This window comes from Nerophis ophidion, linkage group LG22 (genome assembly GCF_033978795.1).
Source record: "Nerophis ophidion isolate RoL-2023_Sa linkage group LG22, RoL_Noph_v1.0, whole genome shotgun sequence".
NCBI classification, from domain to species: domain Eukaryota; kingdom Metazoa; phylum Chordata; class Actinopteri; order Syngnathiformes; family Syngnathidae; genus Nerophis; species Nerophis ophidion.
In genome coordinates this window covers 25481066-25499302 of record NC_084632.1, presented here as the reverse complement: position 1 = coordinate 25499302, position 18237 = coordinate 25481066, and the positions used below count along the sequence as shown (strand labels likewise).

Here is an 18237-nt window from a genome sequence, read left to right as displayed (position 1 = left end):
TACCCCGCTGGATGCATTAAACAATGCAACACTGTTAGCAGGGGGTGTATATAGTAGCGTCCCGGAAGAGTTAGTGATGCAAGGAGTTCTGAGGAATTGTTTTGTTGTGTTTATGTTGTGTTATGGTGCAGATGTTCTCCCGAAATGTGTTTGTCATTCTTGTCTGGTGTGGGTACACAGTGTGGCGCATATTTGTAAAAGTGTTAAAGTCGTTTATACGGCCACCCTCAGTGTGACCTGTATGGCTGTTGACTAAGTATGCTTGCATTCACTTGTGTGTCTGTGAAAAGCCGTAGATATTATGTGACTGGGCCGGTACGCAAAGGCAGTGCATTTAAGGTTTATTGGCGCTCTGTACTTCTCCCTATGTCCGTGTACACAGCGGTGTTTTAAAAAGTCATACATTTTACTTTTTGAAACAGACACCGATAATTTTGAAACCGATCCCGATAATTTCCGATATTACATTTTAAACCATTTATCGGCCGATAATATCGGCTGTCCAATATTATCGGACAGCCCTAATACTAACCATTGGGAATTTTGCCGCAGTTAATCATTATTACAGTAATCTTCACATCCCTTCAAGTAGCACAAATGCTACATCAGCGTTTGTGACTAAGTGGAAATCAAAAATGTATGTTTGACCATTACATTAGAAATATTATATATCCAATTATTCTGTTGCAGACACCTAAAATATTAGCAAACATATTTATAAACAATAATGATAGTATGACTATATAAAGAAATTAACGAGTTAAAATGTTACATTATATTTATCTTTAGTGAAGAATCTTGTTGGCAAAGACGGTGAAGGGAGGAGGGGAAATCATAGCAAAGCAGACGTCATCTTTGTGCATTTCCAGGAGATCTTTTTTTGAAGCAATGGTGTTTTTCACCTTCTTTATCAAAGTGCTGGCACTCATTTTGTATCCAAAATTGTACAGACAATGGCCTTGTGCCCACACTCGATTACCAGGAATGATACTCCAGCACCCCCCGCGACCCCAAAAGGGACAAACGGTAGAAAAATGGATGGATGGATGAATACGCGGGCATATGGACAAGTCTGTTAAGTGCAATGTTTAACCATACAATAACCGAGACAGCATGTATGAATACCGGGACCAACTTTTGGCAAATATTTTTGTCAAAAATGGACTTGGGTGTGGGCTGCACAGGGGGAGGGGTTAGTCCGTCTGCCTCACAATACGAAGGTCCCGGGTTCAATCCTGCGCTCGGGATCTTTCCGTGTGGAGCTTGCATGTTCTCCCCGTGACTGCATGGGTTCCCTCCGAGTACTCCGGTTTCCTCCCACCTCCAAAGACATGCACCTGGGGATAAGTTGATTGGCAACATTAAATGGTCCCTAGCGTGTGAATGTGAGTGTGAATGTTGTCTGTCTGTGTTGGCCCTGCGATAATGGATAAGCGGTAGAAAATGGATGGATGGACGGACATAGGCGTGGCACAAAATTATCGGCCCACATACACAAGTCTCTTAAAAGGCCCCCCATCCCACACTAAACCCAACATTGACACTCCACACAGACTTTTGTTTACATGCACTAAAAATAAATTATTGTATTGCTTTATTAAAAACAAGCTTTTTAAAACACATACAAAAACCTTAATTAGGTTTTTTGCTTTTTTAAGTTGGGATTAACATATCTGGAACATATTTACATAACCCCCCTAAAATATTTGGTTTTGTTTAAAAAAGTTTGTTGCTAAAGAATTCAATATAAAGTGGCCAGAGTATGAATTTAGTTAACCATATATTGTTTTTAATCGTGTTTCACTATATTCGATTATAAATCTGTCAAGTTTTCCTTTTCTTCAGAGTGTAAAGTAGAGACACCCAAAGCACATCATAATACATGATTATTATCATGATTGTATAGGTACTGCATCTCCTGGGAGTTAAGTCTCTGTGTGTCTTTAAAACTTAATGACACCTGTTTCTAACTTTAATTGAGGGTCTTTGAATGCACCACAGTTATAGGCAATGAGATGCCAAAGTAAAACGTAAACATAACCTTCTCCTATACTGCCACTCGTGGATTTATTCCGTTTTTACCTTTCTTCTATCACCTCATCATCGATCCAAAATGTTGGTGCTGTGTGTGAATGTTTAGAAGTGAGCTTTGATGACATTTTGACGTCTGTGTTGAGTGAAGTCTTCGAAATTGGGTTCGTTACTATCCAAGCGCTGCAATGAGGAGGTGACTTGTCCAGGATTTACACCGCCTTCCGCCCGGATGCAGCTGAGATAGGCTCCAGCGATCTCCCGTGACCCCAAAAGGGACAAGCGGTAGAAAATGGCTGGATTGATGGATGGACTATCCAAGTGAAACAAACCCTTTTGTATTTTTGATTATGGGGTGTAGTAGTCTTAGACGAAAGGTGTCCTAACTTTTTGATATCAGGGGCCACATTGGTATATATATATACATATACTGTATATACACCAATATATACATAACTAAATGGGCAACTTGTCCAGGGTGCATCCCGCATTCTGCCCGAATGCAGCTGAGATAGGCTCCAGCACCCCCCGCGACCCCAAAAGGGACAAGCGGTAGAAAATGGATGGATGGATGGATGGAAATATATGTATATATTATTATTAATATTATTGATAATAATATAATGGATACATAATTGATAATAGAATTGGATAGTAAGAGTATGTGAAAGTTTGACTCCGACCTAGTTTACTTCTGTTACAACCTGTTTAAAGTTTTGTAATCAATCAGAAATATTCCATCAGCTAAAATGTATCAAACATGGATAAGTGTGGAGAGTGTTTTGCATTTTTCCCATCATGCTTTGTAATAGATTTAATTTGGAGTAATTTTGAATTTTTTTTATAATGGCCACAAAGTTCAGTGAGCAGGTTGTGTTTTGTGTGACTATATCTGTTGACATTTTGTGTTGGTTGGATTATTATTATATATTTTTTTAACCATGATTAGAGAAGGTTGTTTGCATTGGGTTGTATAAGTACCGTATTTTTCAGACTATAAGTCGCAGTTTTTTTCATAGTTTGGCCACGGGTGCGACTTATACTCAGGAGCGACTTGTGTGTGAAATTATTAACACATTGCCGTAAAATATCAAATAATATTATTTAGCTCATTCACGTAAGAGAGTAGACGTATAAGATTTTATTGGATTTAGCGATTAGGAGTGACAGATTGTTTGGTAAACGTATAGCATGTTCTATATGTTATAGTTATTTGAATGACTCTTACCATAATATGTTACGTTAACATACCAGGCACCTTCTCAGTTGGTTATTTATGCATCATATAACGTACACTTATTCAGCCTGCTGTTCACTATTCTTTATTTATTTTAAATTGCCTTTCAAATTTCTATTCTTGGTGTTGGATTTTATCAAATAAATCTCCCCAAAAAATGCGACTTATACTCCAGTGCGACTTATATGTTTTTTCCTTCTTTATTATGCATTTTCGGCAGGTGCGACTCATACTCCGGGAAATACGGTATATGCTGTGTGTGGTGTTAATTAAAACTCATTGACCTGAATTACTCATGTTGTCTATTAGAGGGGATATTATAGCAGCATCAGCATTGTCAGAATTAACCAATGCAAACTCCCCCCTGTTGGTAACATTCTTTATTAGACTGGTGGTGTCTCATGGTCCAGTTTGAAGACTTGGGCGGCCTGCACTTGGCCCGCGGGCTGTAGTTTGGCCACCCCTATCCTAGATGTTCATTTAAATCAAGCAACCTTGATATTAAACTTTTGCAGCTATATTAATTGTATATAAAAATGTATGGCATCTTTTGAAAACTTTCATATTCAAATGGCAGAAAAAAAACTTTCAAACAAAAACAATAAAAGCCCAATGCCCCCTTGTGCTTGGGGCCGTAGTAAAACATTCCCACTTACCCCTACACTTCGATGCCCCTGGAGACGAAAGCCAATAATGATATTGTTATTTAATACTGTCATATTATGCTGTTTTTACTGAGTTCATTTATCCACTGGGTATCACAACCTGCCATTCTGTCAGCATGGTGTGGTTTTGTAGGTGTGTATTTTGTCAGTCACAGCTGGAGGGTCTTGTCACCTTCCGACAGTTAAGGTGGAGTTGTTTGTCCTCTACAGATATACACACATTTACAATGGAGCTGTGTGCGTGTGTGCCTGTGTATGTGCATGCTGATGAATAATGATCGTGATTATTGAGGCAATAAAATTAGAGAGAGACCATATGGCTCATTTGAGAGGATAAAAGTCCCTTCCCACTACTTCCACCCAGGTTCTGACACATGCAAGCACATCTGTGCACATGCCCAGGCACACAAATACCATACACCACAGACGGATTGCAGCAATGAACATGAAGAGAATTAAACAAATATGTTATAATTTCAAAAGTTATTTCACCTAATATGTTTCTTCTTGTCTTTGACCTTACATTTTCTGAAAACAAAACTTTTATATCAATCAATCAATCACAGATTATCTATGTAGCCCTTAACCAGAAATGTCTCAAAAGGCTGAACAAACCATAACGACATCCTCTGATCCGATCCCACATCAGGGCACCGATCATGTATAGGTATAGCATTACATAGTGTTTTAACATAGAGTAATACCTATACAGAACAAAAGTATAAACGCAACACTTCGGCTTGCGTAAGGCAAATGGTGGTCACACCAGATACCGACTGCTCTTAACCCCCCAGACCCTAAATAAAGCAAAACTGCACATTTCATAGTGGCTTTTTATTGTGGGCAGCTTAAGGCACACCTGTGCAATAATCATGCTATTTAATCAGCATCTTGATATGCCACACCTGTGAGGCGGGATAGATTATTTGTAAGGATGTCCGATTATATCGGTGGAAAAATGCTTTAAAAGGTAATATCGGAAATGATCAGTATTGGTTTCAAAAAGTAAAATGTATGACTTTTTAAAACGCCGTTGTGTACACGGATGTAGGGAGGAGTACGGAGCGTCAAAAAATCCAAAAGGCTCTGCCTTTGCGTGCCAGCCCAATCACATAATATCTACAGCTTATCACACAGACAAGTGAATGCAAGCATACTTGGTCAACAGCCATACAGGTCACACTGACGGTGGCCGTATAAACAACTTTAACACCGTTACAAATATGCACCACACTGTGAACCCACACCAAACAAGAATTACAAATACATTTCGGGAGAACATCTACACCGTAGGACAACATAAACACAACAGAACAAATACCCAGAACCGCTTGCAGCAGTAACTCCTCCAGGACGCTACAATATACGCTACCCGCTACCTCCCCCCACCTCAACCTCCTCATGCCTTCTCAGTGTGAGCATGTCCCAAATTGCAAGCTGATGTTTAAATAAAATATTGCACTTTGTGACTTCAATATTAAATATGGCAGTGCCATGTTGGCATTTTTTTCCATAACTTGAGTTGATTTATTTTGGAAAACCTTGTTACATTGTTTAACGCATCCAGCGTGGCCCTGCAACAAAATTATGCATAAAAATGTATTAATTTTACAACTGTATATATCGGTATCGGTTGATATTGGAATCGGTAATTAAGAGTTGGACAATATCAGAATATTGGGTATCGACAAAAAAGCCATTATCAGACATCTCTAATTATTTGTCAAAGAATAAGTACTCACTAGCACTGATTTGGACAGATTTGTGACCAATATTTGAGAGGAATAGGTATTTTGTGTAAAAAGTCAAAGTTTAACATCTTTGTTTTTAACTCATGAAAAATGGGAGCAAAAACAAAAATCTTGCGTTTATATTTTTGTTCAGTATATTTTGTATTTATACGGTGCAACCTCAATTTGCGAAACTAATTGGTTCTTGGACATGGGTTGTAAATCAAAAAGTTTTTAAAGTGAAGCAGAGTTCCCCATAAGAAACATATACCACAGCGATTTGTTGTTTCTTTTTATGCTGGTGTTTTGAGTTTTTGGGACTCTTATTGAGTCATCAGAATGGAAAAAAGTAAAAAAAAAAAACTATGAAAAGGTACACTTAATATGCTGGAGTGTTGGGACATGACTTGTCCTGCACTGCAAGTGACATGGAAGGCTCCGTCACCCTTTTTTCTTGCTTGCAGGCGCCTTAGTAAAGCATTGGCACACTGAGACATGGTTCGCACACAGAGGAATATTTAGATTGATCTAAAAGTTCGCAAATTAAAATGTTCACATATAGAGGGGTTTGTAAATGGAGGTTTCACTGTATTCTGCGACAAATGCTCAGATAAAAAACGAACTGTGCAAAAACCTAATCAATTTGTCGCATAAGAAATAATGTAACGGCAATTATTCCGTTCTGGACACCCAAAAATCCATCCATCTCCATCCATCCATCCATCCATCCATCCATCTTCTTCCGCTTATCCGAGGTTGGGTCGCGGGGGCAGCAGCCTAAGCAGGGAAGCCCAGACTTCCCTCTCCCCAGCCACTTCGTCTAGCTCTTCCCGGGGGATCCCGAGGCGTTCCCAGGCCAGCCGGGAGACATAGTCTTCCCAAAGTGAAGACCCAAAAATGTTAACACAAAACAGAGATAAATAAATAAACCACCCACACATAAAAAAAAAAAAATGAATAAATTATTGCCTTTCTGCACTCTATTGATAATGTCCCAACAGTGAACGGGACCTGTGATGATTTAAATCTACATTTAAAACACTTCCTTGTTGTCCAGATAATATGTATTGCATATCCTTTGGTGTAGATCGGGTGTCTCCAATCTGCGGCCCGCCAGCGTCCAAAATCCAGCCCACGGGAAGTTCCAAGAAAAAGAAAAAAAAGTTATCATTATTATTATTTTTATATTATTTTTTTAAATTTGTCAGGCTTGGTCAAAATATAGGAGTCAAATGCAGAGTAAGGATGGCAGGCTTGTATTTTAAAAGCTTCCTTTCACCTCCAGAGTCAGGGCAATTCAATATAGGCGATAACTAAACTAGTCGGCGGAAAAGAGGAACAACCGAAAATTACTCCGAAAGGAGGAAAACACAAAAACAATAACAAACTATACTTTGCGCCGTATATTCTATGAAATGTATTATAAACAAATTAACGCTCCAACAGGAGGAATAAAGAATGGCTCTGAAACTTCTACACTGTCTCTATTCTAAAAAAAAGGTTAACAAAAAAATGTACCTCAAAAAATTGAGAAAAAGGAAGAACTGTAAGAAAAACTGAAAATTCACTACTTCGGCTGTAGAACTAAATAACACAAAATCACTCTGCTGAGGAGGAGAAAAAGAAAACTCAAAATATCAACAAAGGAATTCAGGATCAAGGTATTCAAACACAAGGCGAGGCAAGGCATGGAAAGGATGCTAGAGAGGCACGAAAAAAATTATACAATCTGGCACAGAACAAAGGGAGGCGTGGGCTTATAAGACACATGAGGGTAATGGGGAACAGGTGGAAACAATCAGGGATCAGGTATGATGTCAGACTGATGACACAAAAGGAAGTGCAAGTGACCTGAAACAAGAGGAGTTACTTTTCAAACTAAAACACGTAATTCACAAGACCGAAGAAACCAAGACAAAACATCCCTCACTGCGGTGTGACAAAATGTGTCCTTTCTAATCCATTTTCTACTGCTTGTTACTCTCGGTGTCTCCTAGCCCTCTCAGGTGAATTATATTGTCCAAAAGTGCATTAAGCGTGTGGCAAGTGCGCGCTTTCAGTCTATTAGTGTGCGAAGAATATATATTTATACAGCCAAATTGTTTTAACCCAATGCGGCCCCCAAGTCAAAAATTTTGGGGACCCCTGGTTTAGATTTTGCGTAACTTTTGCTCCACAGAACATTCGTGACCTACTTTTTGCATATGTCTGCAAGATGTTCGTTTCTGTAGGCGTTCCAAGATTGCAAATGAAACCACGCCCCACCCTCTCCAAACGTATCATAATATATCAATTAAATACGTATACGGGTTTAAACATATATCTTGAAGACAAGCTGCAACACTTTGTATTTCCAGACAGAATAAAACATAATCTTTATAAACATTATATTGATTCACCCGGTCAAATTAACACCTGCCCTTTCTCAGATCAATACAGAGCTGCATAAAAAAAAAGATTCTTTGAGCAGCATTCATGTCACGGCATATCGCACTTTGGTGTTATTGTGCACATGCCAAACTAGGATGAAAACAATACGTTATACTACCTTATCTTTTGTTTCATCAAACTAAGTCATAATATCACCGTCTTTTTCCACTCTGAGTTTAGCTGCAGCTAATCCAATTTAGTAATGATCCAATTTCATACTGGTCCATCTTGACAAAACAGGCTCATGTGAAAATGTTGTTTAGACAAAACTCTCATTTTCTATTTACTTTCTAAAGCAAGCGAATCAGAACAAATCGGAGTGCATTTGACAAGAAAGAATAAAACCCGAGGAGCTCCTCCTCTTCCCATTGGCTGATAGCTCAGACTTAATGTAAAGTATGTCCACCTCACAGTGACGTCATAATGTAGCTAATCTTAAAAAAAGATTGCATATCACTGCGGGTGGCGGCATCCAGAACTGCGTGCGAACTCACGTCAAAATTTATGAACTTCGTGATTTGAGGCAGTAACCAAAGTATCCAACATTGTAACAGTTTTACTTGTACCATATTTTTCGGACTATAAGTTGCAGTTGTTGCGACATATATTCCGGAGGGATTTTTGTGTGAAATTATTAACACATTACCGGAAAATATCAAATAATATTATTTAGCTCATTCGCGGAAGAGACGAAGAAAATGTCAGCAATCGTCACACACACGTCAACCAATAAGAATTTGGCGGGGGAGGGTCATGGCAGAAGTGCATTGTGGGTCATGGAATGCTAACTGCTATATGCTATATGCTACTGCCGTAGCTATTAAAATGGATCATTTCATCGTTGGCGGTAACTTATAAAAACTGAGAAGGGCTGAACAAAAATGGCACTGAAAAAGAAATCATGTACTGCAGATTACACAATATCAAGTAATATTATTTATCTCATTCGCGGAAGAGACAAAGAACATGTCAGCAATCGTCACACACACGTCAACCAATAAAAATTTAAGGAGGGTCATGGCAGAAGTGCATTGTGGGTTTTGGAATGCTAACTGCTATATGCTACTGCCGTAGCTATTAAAATGGATAATTTCAACGTTGGCGGTAACTTATAAAAACTGAGAAGGGCTGAACAAAAATGGCACCGAAAAGGAAATCATGTACTGCAGATTACAAGCTGGATGTAGTGAAATATGCAGCAGAAAACGACAAGAGGAAGCGCCGCATACCTTTGGAGTTGGCAGAGTTGTTTAGAAGCGACATCGAGGAAGAAGATTTCATGGGAATTATCGATTAGGAGTGACAGATTGTTTGGTAAACGTATAGCATGTTCTATATGTTATAGTTATTTGAATGACTCTTACCATAATATGTTACATTAACATACCAGGCACCTTCTCAGTTGGTTATTTATGCGTCATATAACGTACACTTATTCAGCCTGTTGTTCACTATTCTTTATTTATTTTAAATTACTTTTCAAATGTCTAATCTTGGTGTTGGATTTTATCAAATAAATTTCCCCCCAAAATGCGACTTTTACTCCAGTGCGACATGTATATATTTTTTTCCTTCTTTATTATGCAATTTTGGCCGGTTTTGACGTATACTCCAGGAGCGATTTATAATCCGAAAAATACGGTATGTCTGAAAAGCCAAAAATCATCAAGGGACGTTTTAGACAATATTAATGTCCATTTTTTCTTGCGACTGTGTTGGATCCATTATGGATTGAACTTTCACAGTATCGTGTTAGACCCGCTCGACATCCATTGTTTTCCTCCTCTCCAAGGTTCTCATAGTCATCATTGTCACTGAAGTCCCACTGGGTGCGAATTTTTCCTTGCCCTTATGTGGGCCTACCGAGGATGTCGTAGTGGTTTGTGCAGCCCTTTGAGACACTAGTGATTTAGGGCTATATAAGTAAACATTGATTGATTGATTGATTGATTTCTCAGATGATGCAATTGTTGATGGCTGAAGTGCTGATATCAACCAAACCTAACCCCCCTCCCCACCCACTCCCCTCCACAACCTACCCCCCGGATTGTAAATAATGTAAATAATTCAATGTATATAATCTGATGATTAACTTGTGTGATGACTGCATTTTGCTGACAGAATATATATTTGTACCATGAATTGATTAACGTGGACCCCGACTTAAACAAGTTGAAAAACTTATTTGGGTGTTATCGTTTAGTGGTCAATTTTACGGAATATGTACTGTACTGTGCAATCTACCAATAAAAGTTTCAATCATTCAATCAAAAAAAAAAAAAACACAACTTTTCTTACCTAATGGTACCTGCTTTTGTGTGATTGGTTTCTGCATAAGTCCTGAAAGTTTTAATTCAAACCATGGAGGCATGGCAAAAATATTTGCAATTTCCATACCTCCTCCAAACAAGTTGTTTTTGACCTGTCCTTGGACAGTAGCGTATATCTCCATACAATCAGCCATTGTAGTCTGACGTTATAGAGTCAATAAGTTCCTTCTTTTTCTCTATCTTGTTGTGGGGCAGACTGGCTCTCGCTGTTGCCATTTTTAATACAAAGTAGCATATAGTTCGAACTTATATCTGTTAGTAGACTCCATATGGAAGCGCTGAACACTACAACATGGCTGAGGTGAACAAGACACTGTCGAATTAGAGGTACTTAAATAAGATTGCCCACAAAATGGCACATCTTGAAAGACGGTCAGAAAGCAGCTTGAAGACACATCTATGCAAAATCTTGACCACAGAACCACCATTACATGTTATGTAACCCGCAAGGAAGTGTTTTAAATGTACAAATATATGACCCCCTTAAAAGAACCAATATATCCAATATTCTTGGTTTGGGCACATGATTTTGCAGAATGATACACGGGAAAACAGATTAGTTTGTCTGGTGCAATGCAATAAATAAATACAACGTGACAATATTTTCTGACAAAAACCGAGTACTGTGAAAACCAGGTTATGAGAAAACCAAGGTCCCTCTGTAGTCTATTAAGGCAAATGGGGGTACGCGTACCCCTGGGCGTACTTGAAGGTAGGCCAAGGGGTGCGTGAGATTTTTAAACATTTTATAAAAACAGCAACAATTCAAAAATCCTTTATAAATATATTTATTGAAAAATACTTCAACAAAATATGAATGTAAGTTTAAAAACTGTGAGAAGAATGCAACAATGCAATATTCAGTGTTGACAGCTAGATTTTTTGTGGACATGTTCCATAAATATTGATGTTAAAGATGTCTTTTTTTGTGAAGAAATGTTTAGAATGAAGTTGATGAATCCAGATGGATCTCTATTACAATCCCCAAAGAGGGCACTTTAAGTTGAGGATTACTTCTATGTGTAGAAATCTTTATTTATATTTGAATCACTTGTTGGTTTTTCAACAAGTTTTTAGTTATTTGTATATCTTTTTTTCCAAATAATTCAATTAAGACCACTACAAATGAGCAATATTTTGCACTGTTATACAATTTAATAAATCAGAAACTGATGACATAGTGCTGTATTTTACTTCTTTATCTCTTTTTTTCAACTAAAAATGCTTTGCTCTGATTAGGGGGTAATTTATTTAAAAAAATGTTCGCAGGGGGTACATCAAAGAAAAAAGGATGAGAACCACTGTATTAAGGTATAAAGTTAGGGTTGGTGTCTACAGTAACTGTATACTCGATTAGCAAGGAATTTCAAAAGTATCAGTACTGCAACTTTCTTCCCCAGTAAACATGAGCAAACAGGGTGTAAAGTGGGGCACTGCCTCTGCCAACCTTTAAACAAGGATGTCTTTTTTCGTAGCACGCAAGTGGAGAGGAAAGTAATGTGCTTTGTCTGTAGGCATGTCACAAATGAAAGAGTTGAGGAAGCAAGGCAAAATAAGAGTCTGGGGAACAGGTAGACGGCACGCAGAAGGCAGAAGGAAAGATTCAAATAAATTGAAAAGACACTGAGCAGAGAATGACAAAAACAGGGAAGAAGTCTGGTTGATTTGTAAGCTGCAGATAGAAGTAGACAGATTAATTCTCTCTGTGAGCGGCTGTTTGGTGGGAAGAATGAGGTTGTGATAGAGGAGTCAGGTTTGGGTGTCCTTGACATTATCTGCAAAGACTACAAGTTCGTAGTCATATGTTGCCTGCACTCAATCATTTTGAGTCTTGCAAGTATAACTTTGCTGACTTACCAACACATTGTCTTCTTGTACTTCCCCTAGTGCGTACATCAACAAAGCCAATGACTCTTCGCAGCAGGTGACGCTGATTGAAGCGCTCCACTCCCCCGAAGGGCTGGCTGTTGACTGGGTTCATAAGAACATCTACTGGACCGACTCGGGCAACAAGAGCATATCAGTGGCCACGGGAGATGGCAGCAAGAGGAAAATGCTCATCGTCACGGAGCTGAGCGAGCCCAGGGCCATAACAGTCGACCCACATCAAGGGTAAGGTTGTGCAGGTAGCGTGTTGATGAGGTGTAAAAACTTTTTTGTTCAAAGTAGTTTTCTTGTAATTACCAAGTTTTACCTTCCGTTGGATTTTGTAGTTTTACATAAAAACAACACACTGAAGGGTAAAGGTACACGTCTCAAAGCCACATAGATACTTTGACATATTTGGCCAAAGCCTATATATTTCAGGGCATACAAACGATCGCAAAGACCTGGATGAGAAACTTTCATAGACATTCCTACATATAGATAATCTTACTTCTCACACAAGTTCCTTAAATATTTGGCTATCAGTCAACTTAGTCAGCCAATTGTGTTGTTGCCTGGGTTTTCAAGTAATGCTCCGTGAACTGACATCTTTGTTTCTCCTGCCTTAGAAGTGTTGTATACTCTAAAGTTGTTTGATACAGTTCCCAAATTTTGTATCAGAATAAAAGGTATTGATATTTAAATTAAGTCTGTGCCCAAAACGATATTTACCTCTTTACTGCAGCCGTGTCCCATTGTTTACATGGCTAAGAATTACAAACCCTTTTTCCCTAAGAGTTGGGAAATTGTGTTAGATGTAAATATAAACGGAATACAATGATTTGCAAATCATTTTCAACCCATATTGAGTTGAATATGCTATAAAGACAACATATTTAATGTTCTAACTTAAAAACATTTTTTTTTTTTTTTTGCAAATAATCATCTTTAGAATTTGATGCCAGCAACACGTGACGAAGAAGTTGGGAAAGGTGGCAATAAATACTGATAAAGTTGAGGAATGCTAATGAAACACTTATTTGGAACATCCCACAGATGTGCAGGCTAATTGGGAACAGGTGGGTGCCAGGATTGGGTATAAAAACAGCTTCCCAAAAAATGCTCAGTCTTTCACAAGAAAGGATGGGGCGAGGTACACCCCTTTGTCCACAATTGCGTGAGCAAATAGTCTAACAGTTTAAGAAAAACGTTTCTCAAAGTGCAATGGCAAGAGATTTAGGGATTTCAACATCTACGGTCCATAATATCATCAAAAGGTTCAGAGAATCTGAAGAAATCACTCCATGTAAGCGGCATGGCCGGAAACCAACATTGAATGACTGTGACCTTCGATCCCCTCAGACGGCAATGTATCAAAAAGCGACATCAATCTCTAAAGGATCTCACCACATGGGCTCAGGAACACTTCAGAAAACCACTGTCACTAAATACAGTTGGTCGCTACATATGTAAGTGCAAGTTAAAGCCCTACTATGCCAAGCGATAGCCATTTATCAACAACATCCAGAAACGCCGCCGGCTTTTCTGGGCCCGAGATAATCTAAGATGGACTGATGCAAAGCGGAAAAGTGTCCTGTGGTGTGACGAGTCCACGTTTCAAATTTTTTTGGGAAATATTCAACATCGTGTCATCCGGACCCAAGGGGAAGCGAACCATCCAGACTGTTGTCAACACAAAGTTCAAAAGCCAGGATCTGTGATGGTATGGGGGTGCATTAGTGCCCAAGGCATGGGTAACTTACACATCTGTGAAGGCACCATTAATGCTGTAAGGTACATACAGGTTTTGGAACAACATATGCTGCCATCTAAGCGCCGTCTTTTTCATGGACGCCCCTGCCTATTTCAGCAAGACAATGCCAAACCACGTCAGCACGTGTTACAACAGCATGGCTTCATAAAAAAAGAGTGCGGGTACTTTCCTGGCCCGCCTGCAGTCCAGACCGGTCTCCCATCGAAAATGTGTGGCGCCATTATGAAGCCTAAAATACGACAGCGGAGACCCTTGACTGTTGAACGACTGAAGCTCTACATAAAACAAGAATGGGAAAGAATTCCACTTTCAAAGTTTCAACAATTAGTTTCCTCAGTTCCCAAAGGTTTTTTGAGTGTTGTTAAAAGAAAAAGTGATGTAACACAGTGGTGAACATGTCCTTTCCCAACTACTGTGGCACATGTTGCAGCCATGAAATTCTAAGTTAATTATTATTTGCAAAAACAAAATAAAGTTTATGAGTTTGAACGTCAAATATTTTGTCTTTGTAGTGCATTCAATTGAATAAGGGTTGAAAAGGATTTGCAAATCATTGTATTCCGTTTATATTTACATCTAACACAATTTCCCAACTCATATGGAAACAGGGTTTGTGTATTCTTCAAAAGGGATGCACGCTCGGGAGTGACACAATTGCATTTCCGGATAAGTTGTTACACACGTGCAAGAGTTGCATGAATTCCAGGAAGGTCTTCCAAGTATAAAACTATGACTGAAGGACAAGAGGACAAGGAATGGCTAAGCATGCTACACACTCACAGAGCAGGACGAGACACAAGAAGCTATCGACTACATTCTCAATTTAAGATAGGACTGACCGATCCGAATGTCGATATTATCGGTACCTAGTATAGTATCAGTATAAAAATTATACTGAAGGAATTTGATTAATAATATTATTTTTTTGTTCTTATTACCCCGAAAGGGACAGGTGGTAGAAAATGGCTGGATGGGTGGATTACAAACAATTTACAGACAAGTTTACAAACTCAGGGAGTAAGTTTCTAGATACATATAAATGGGAGACAACAGTAGTTTTTGCTTTTGTTTATTCACTCTGTATTGTTGAAAAAAAAATGTATGTAGCATTCAATACCACAATTTCAACACGTTTTCTAATTTACACCAATGCTATACTTTTTAATACGATACACTTTATATATGTTTTATTATGTTTACTTTGGTTACCTGCTATTAAACACTTTCAGTTCTATAAACTACTAATAAGAAAAATGGAACTTAAACGATTGTTATGCACGTACGTACAACACTTGCAACCTTTAGTATATCAGTATATAGAATTAAATTATGGAATTGATTACGTTAAGAAATCAAACAATGTACTAATATAAATTCGTTTAAGAAACTGTTCGACCTCAAAGAGTTTACAAAGTACAGAGAAAAAGAATCATGATAAACATTTTGAACTTATTGATAATCTTATTCATCTCACTATATAAAATACAACTTACTTCACTGTTTATTTTTAGAATTGGATAATTTATGGAGTAGAGTGTGAACAAATTGAGAACAGGAAGTGAACTAAAGTGTTGCAATTGCTATAAAATGGAAAAGGGCTAATTAAATAAGCTCTGCTCTGCTTCTTCCTACTTGTTGAAGAAAGAAACTGAAAATCGTGAAGAACCATGTTTTAATTGTATACATTTTCGAAATAAACTCAAACCATAAACCATTGTCATATCGGATTTCGAGTCAAAATCAAAGGCCAAAAAATCGAATCAGGATTGGAGGCCGAAGATATTGATCAAAACATTCCTATTTATGAATATATTATTTATGATGTATGTGCATCACTGTTAGAAAATAAAAATCATGCCTAAAAGGTCAATAGTTTAGTTTAAGAAGTATAACTTGAAAGGAAATAGCGCAGCATCCCACTGTTAGCAGCTCACAAAGTACAATATATCCCCATTTTATATATTTGACATGAAGCCATCACTATCTCTACACTCGTGTGAAATATATGCAAATGGCAGCACTCTACTCTCTCTGTGTCATACACAGCGGAGAGTAATGGCATGGTTGATATAGACGGATAATAGTGATTACATATTATTCGAATGGCACCTTTCTTTCATGAAATGCAAGTCCAAAGCACTTTAAGCGTACTGAAAGTGCTCCAGTCCTTCAATGCAAACATAAAATTATTATTATAAGGTTAGGTTTTCCTCAGTTGCATTGAGTAAGATGTAAGCATACTTGCCAACCCTCCCGGATTTTCCGGGAGACTCCTGAAATTCAGCGCCTCTCCCGAAAACCTCCCGGGACAGATTTTCTCCCGAAAATCTCCCGAAATTCAGGTGAAGCTGGGGGGCACGCCCCCTCCAGCTCCATGCGGACCCGAGTGACGTGCCGACAGCCTGGTTTCACGTCCGCTTTCCCACAATATAAACAGAGTGCCTGCCCAATGACGTTATAACTGTAGAATGTTCGCGGGCGAGTTCTTGGTTTCTTATGTGGGTTTATTGTTAAGCAGTCTCATTAACGTCCTCCCAGCGCGGCAACGACACACAACAACAGCAGTCACGTTTTCGTCTATCGTAAAGCAGTTCGTCTGCCATGAAAAGCAATGTTGTGACACTCTTAAACAGAACAATACTGCCATTTACTGTGCATGCATATGTGACAATAACATCTACGGCTTTTAGAGCAGTGGTTCTCAACCTTTTTTCAGAGATGTATCCCCTGTGAACATTTATTTAATTCAAGTACCCCCTGATCAGAGCAAAGCATTTTTGGTTGAAAAAAAAAAGATATAGAAGTAAAATACAGCACTATGTCATCAGTTTCTGATTCATTAAATTGTATAACAGTGCAAAATATTGCGCATTTGTAGTGGTCTTTCTTGAACTATTTGGAAAAAAAGATATAAAAATAACTAAAAACAAAAATAAACAAGTGATTCAATTATAAATGAAGATTTCTACACATACTGTGATGAGGTGGCGACTTGTCCAGGGTGTACGCGGCCTTCCGCCTCATTGTAGCTGAGATAGGCACCAGCGCCCCCCGTGACCCCAAAGGGAATAAGCGGTAGGAAATGGATGGATGGATAGCTGTAAATATACTCCTCCCCTCTTAACCACGCCCCTAACAACGCCCCGCCCCCAACCACGGCCCTCGCCAAACCTCAACCCCCCACCCCCCCCCCCACCCCCACCCCCCCCGCACACCTCCCGAAATCAGAGGTCTCAAGGTTAGCAAGTATGGATGTAAGAACTGTGACCTATGACTTCACAAATGTTCTTCAAATCCCAATCACACTCTAAAATCTTGTAAAAAAATAATTAAGTCTTGCAGGAACAGCGGAAGTTGCAAAGTAGTCGACCAATAACTTTGTATTTTTAGTGTCTGGCTGTAATGACTAGGTGTCATGCCACCGCGGGAAGCCATTTACTTAGACATTGACATGTTTTGCTCATATGATGGAGCTATTGCAATTATGTCATAATGATATTATTCTCCCACTCTTTGTGAAGTGTATAACCAGAACTATCATTAGTGTAACACTGTCAGCAGAAAAGATTGTAAGAGGTGCTGAAGCTGTCTTGATGGAATGATGTTTGTGTACTCTATGAACATGTTCAAATAATAACGAATGTTTTTGTGTATTATTTCACAGATTTTTGTATTGGTCCGACTGGGGAGATCAGGCGAAGATTGAAAAAGCCGGGATGAATGGAGTGGATCGACAGGTTCTGGTGTCTGAGCACATCGAATGGCCAAATGGAATAACCCTAGGTAAAAAATTGCAGAAAACGTGAATAGGAATGGATTTCATTCTCACAGTCAGGAGATTGAAGGTTGGAATCCATTCTTGGTCATGTCTTTGTGGGGTTGACGTGCTTGGGTTTTCTTGGGGTGTTCCTCCTACATCACAAATCCATGCATGTTAGGTTAACTGGAGACTGAATGGTGAATGGCATACTTGCCAACACTCCCGAATTTTCCGGGAGACTCACGAATTTCAGTGCCTCTCCCGAAAATCTGCCGGGACAACCAATTACCCGAATTTCTCCCGATTTCCAGCCGGACCTGAGTGTGGTTGTCACGTCCACTTTTCCTCCATATAAACAGTCACGTTATAACATCTACGGCTTTTGGAGAGTGCATAACTGCACACACAACAAGA

The 18237-nt window shown here is 38.8% G+C and overlaps 1 protein-coding gene across 1 annotated transcript in view; it reads left to right on the top strand.

The window, feature by feature from the left end:
- LOC133540966 (low-density lipoprotein receptor-related protein 8-like) overlaps nucleotides 1–18237 on the top strand; it is a 193804-nt gene that overhangs the window by 153819 nt on the left and 21748 nt on the right. The window contains exons 10-11 of the mRNA XM_061884050.1: nucleotides 12311–12535; nucleotides 17728–17846. Coding sequence (XP_061740034.1) covers nucleotides 12311–12535; nucleotides 17728–17846 — 344 coding nt within the window. The remainder of the gene's footprint in view (nucleotides 1–12310; nucleotides 12536–17727; nucleotides 17847–18237) is intronic.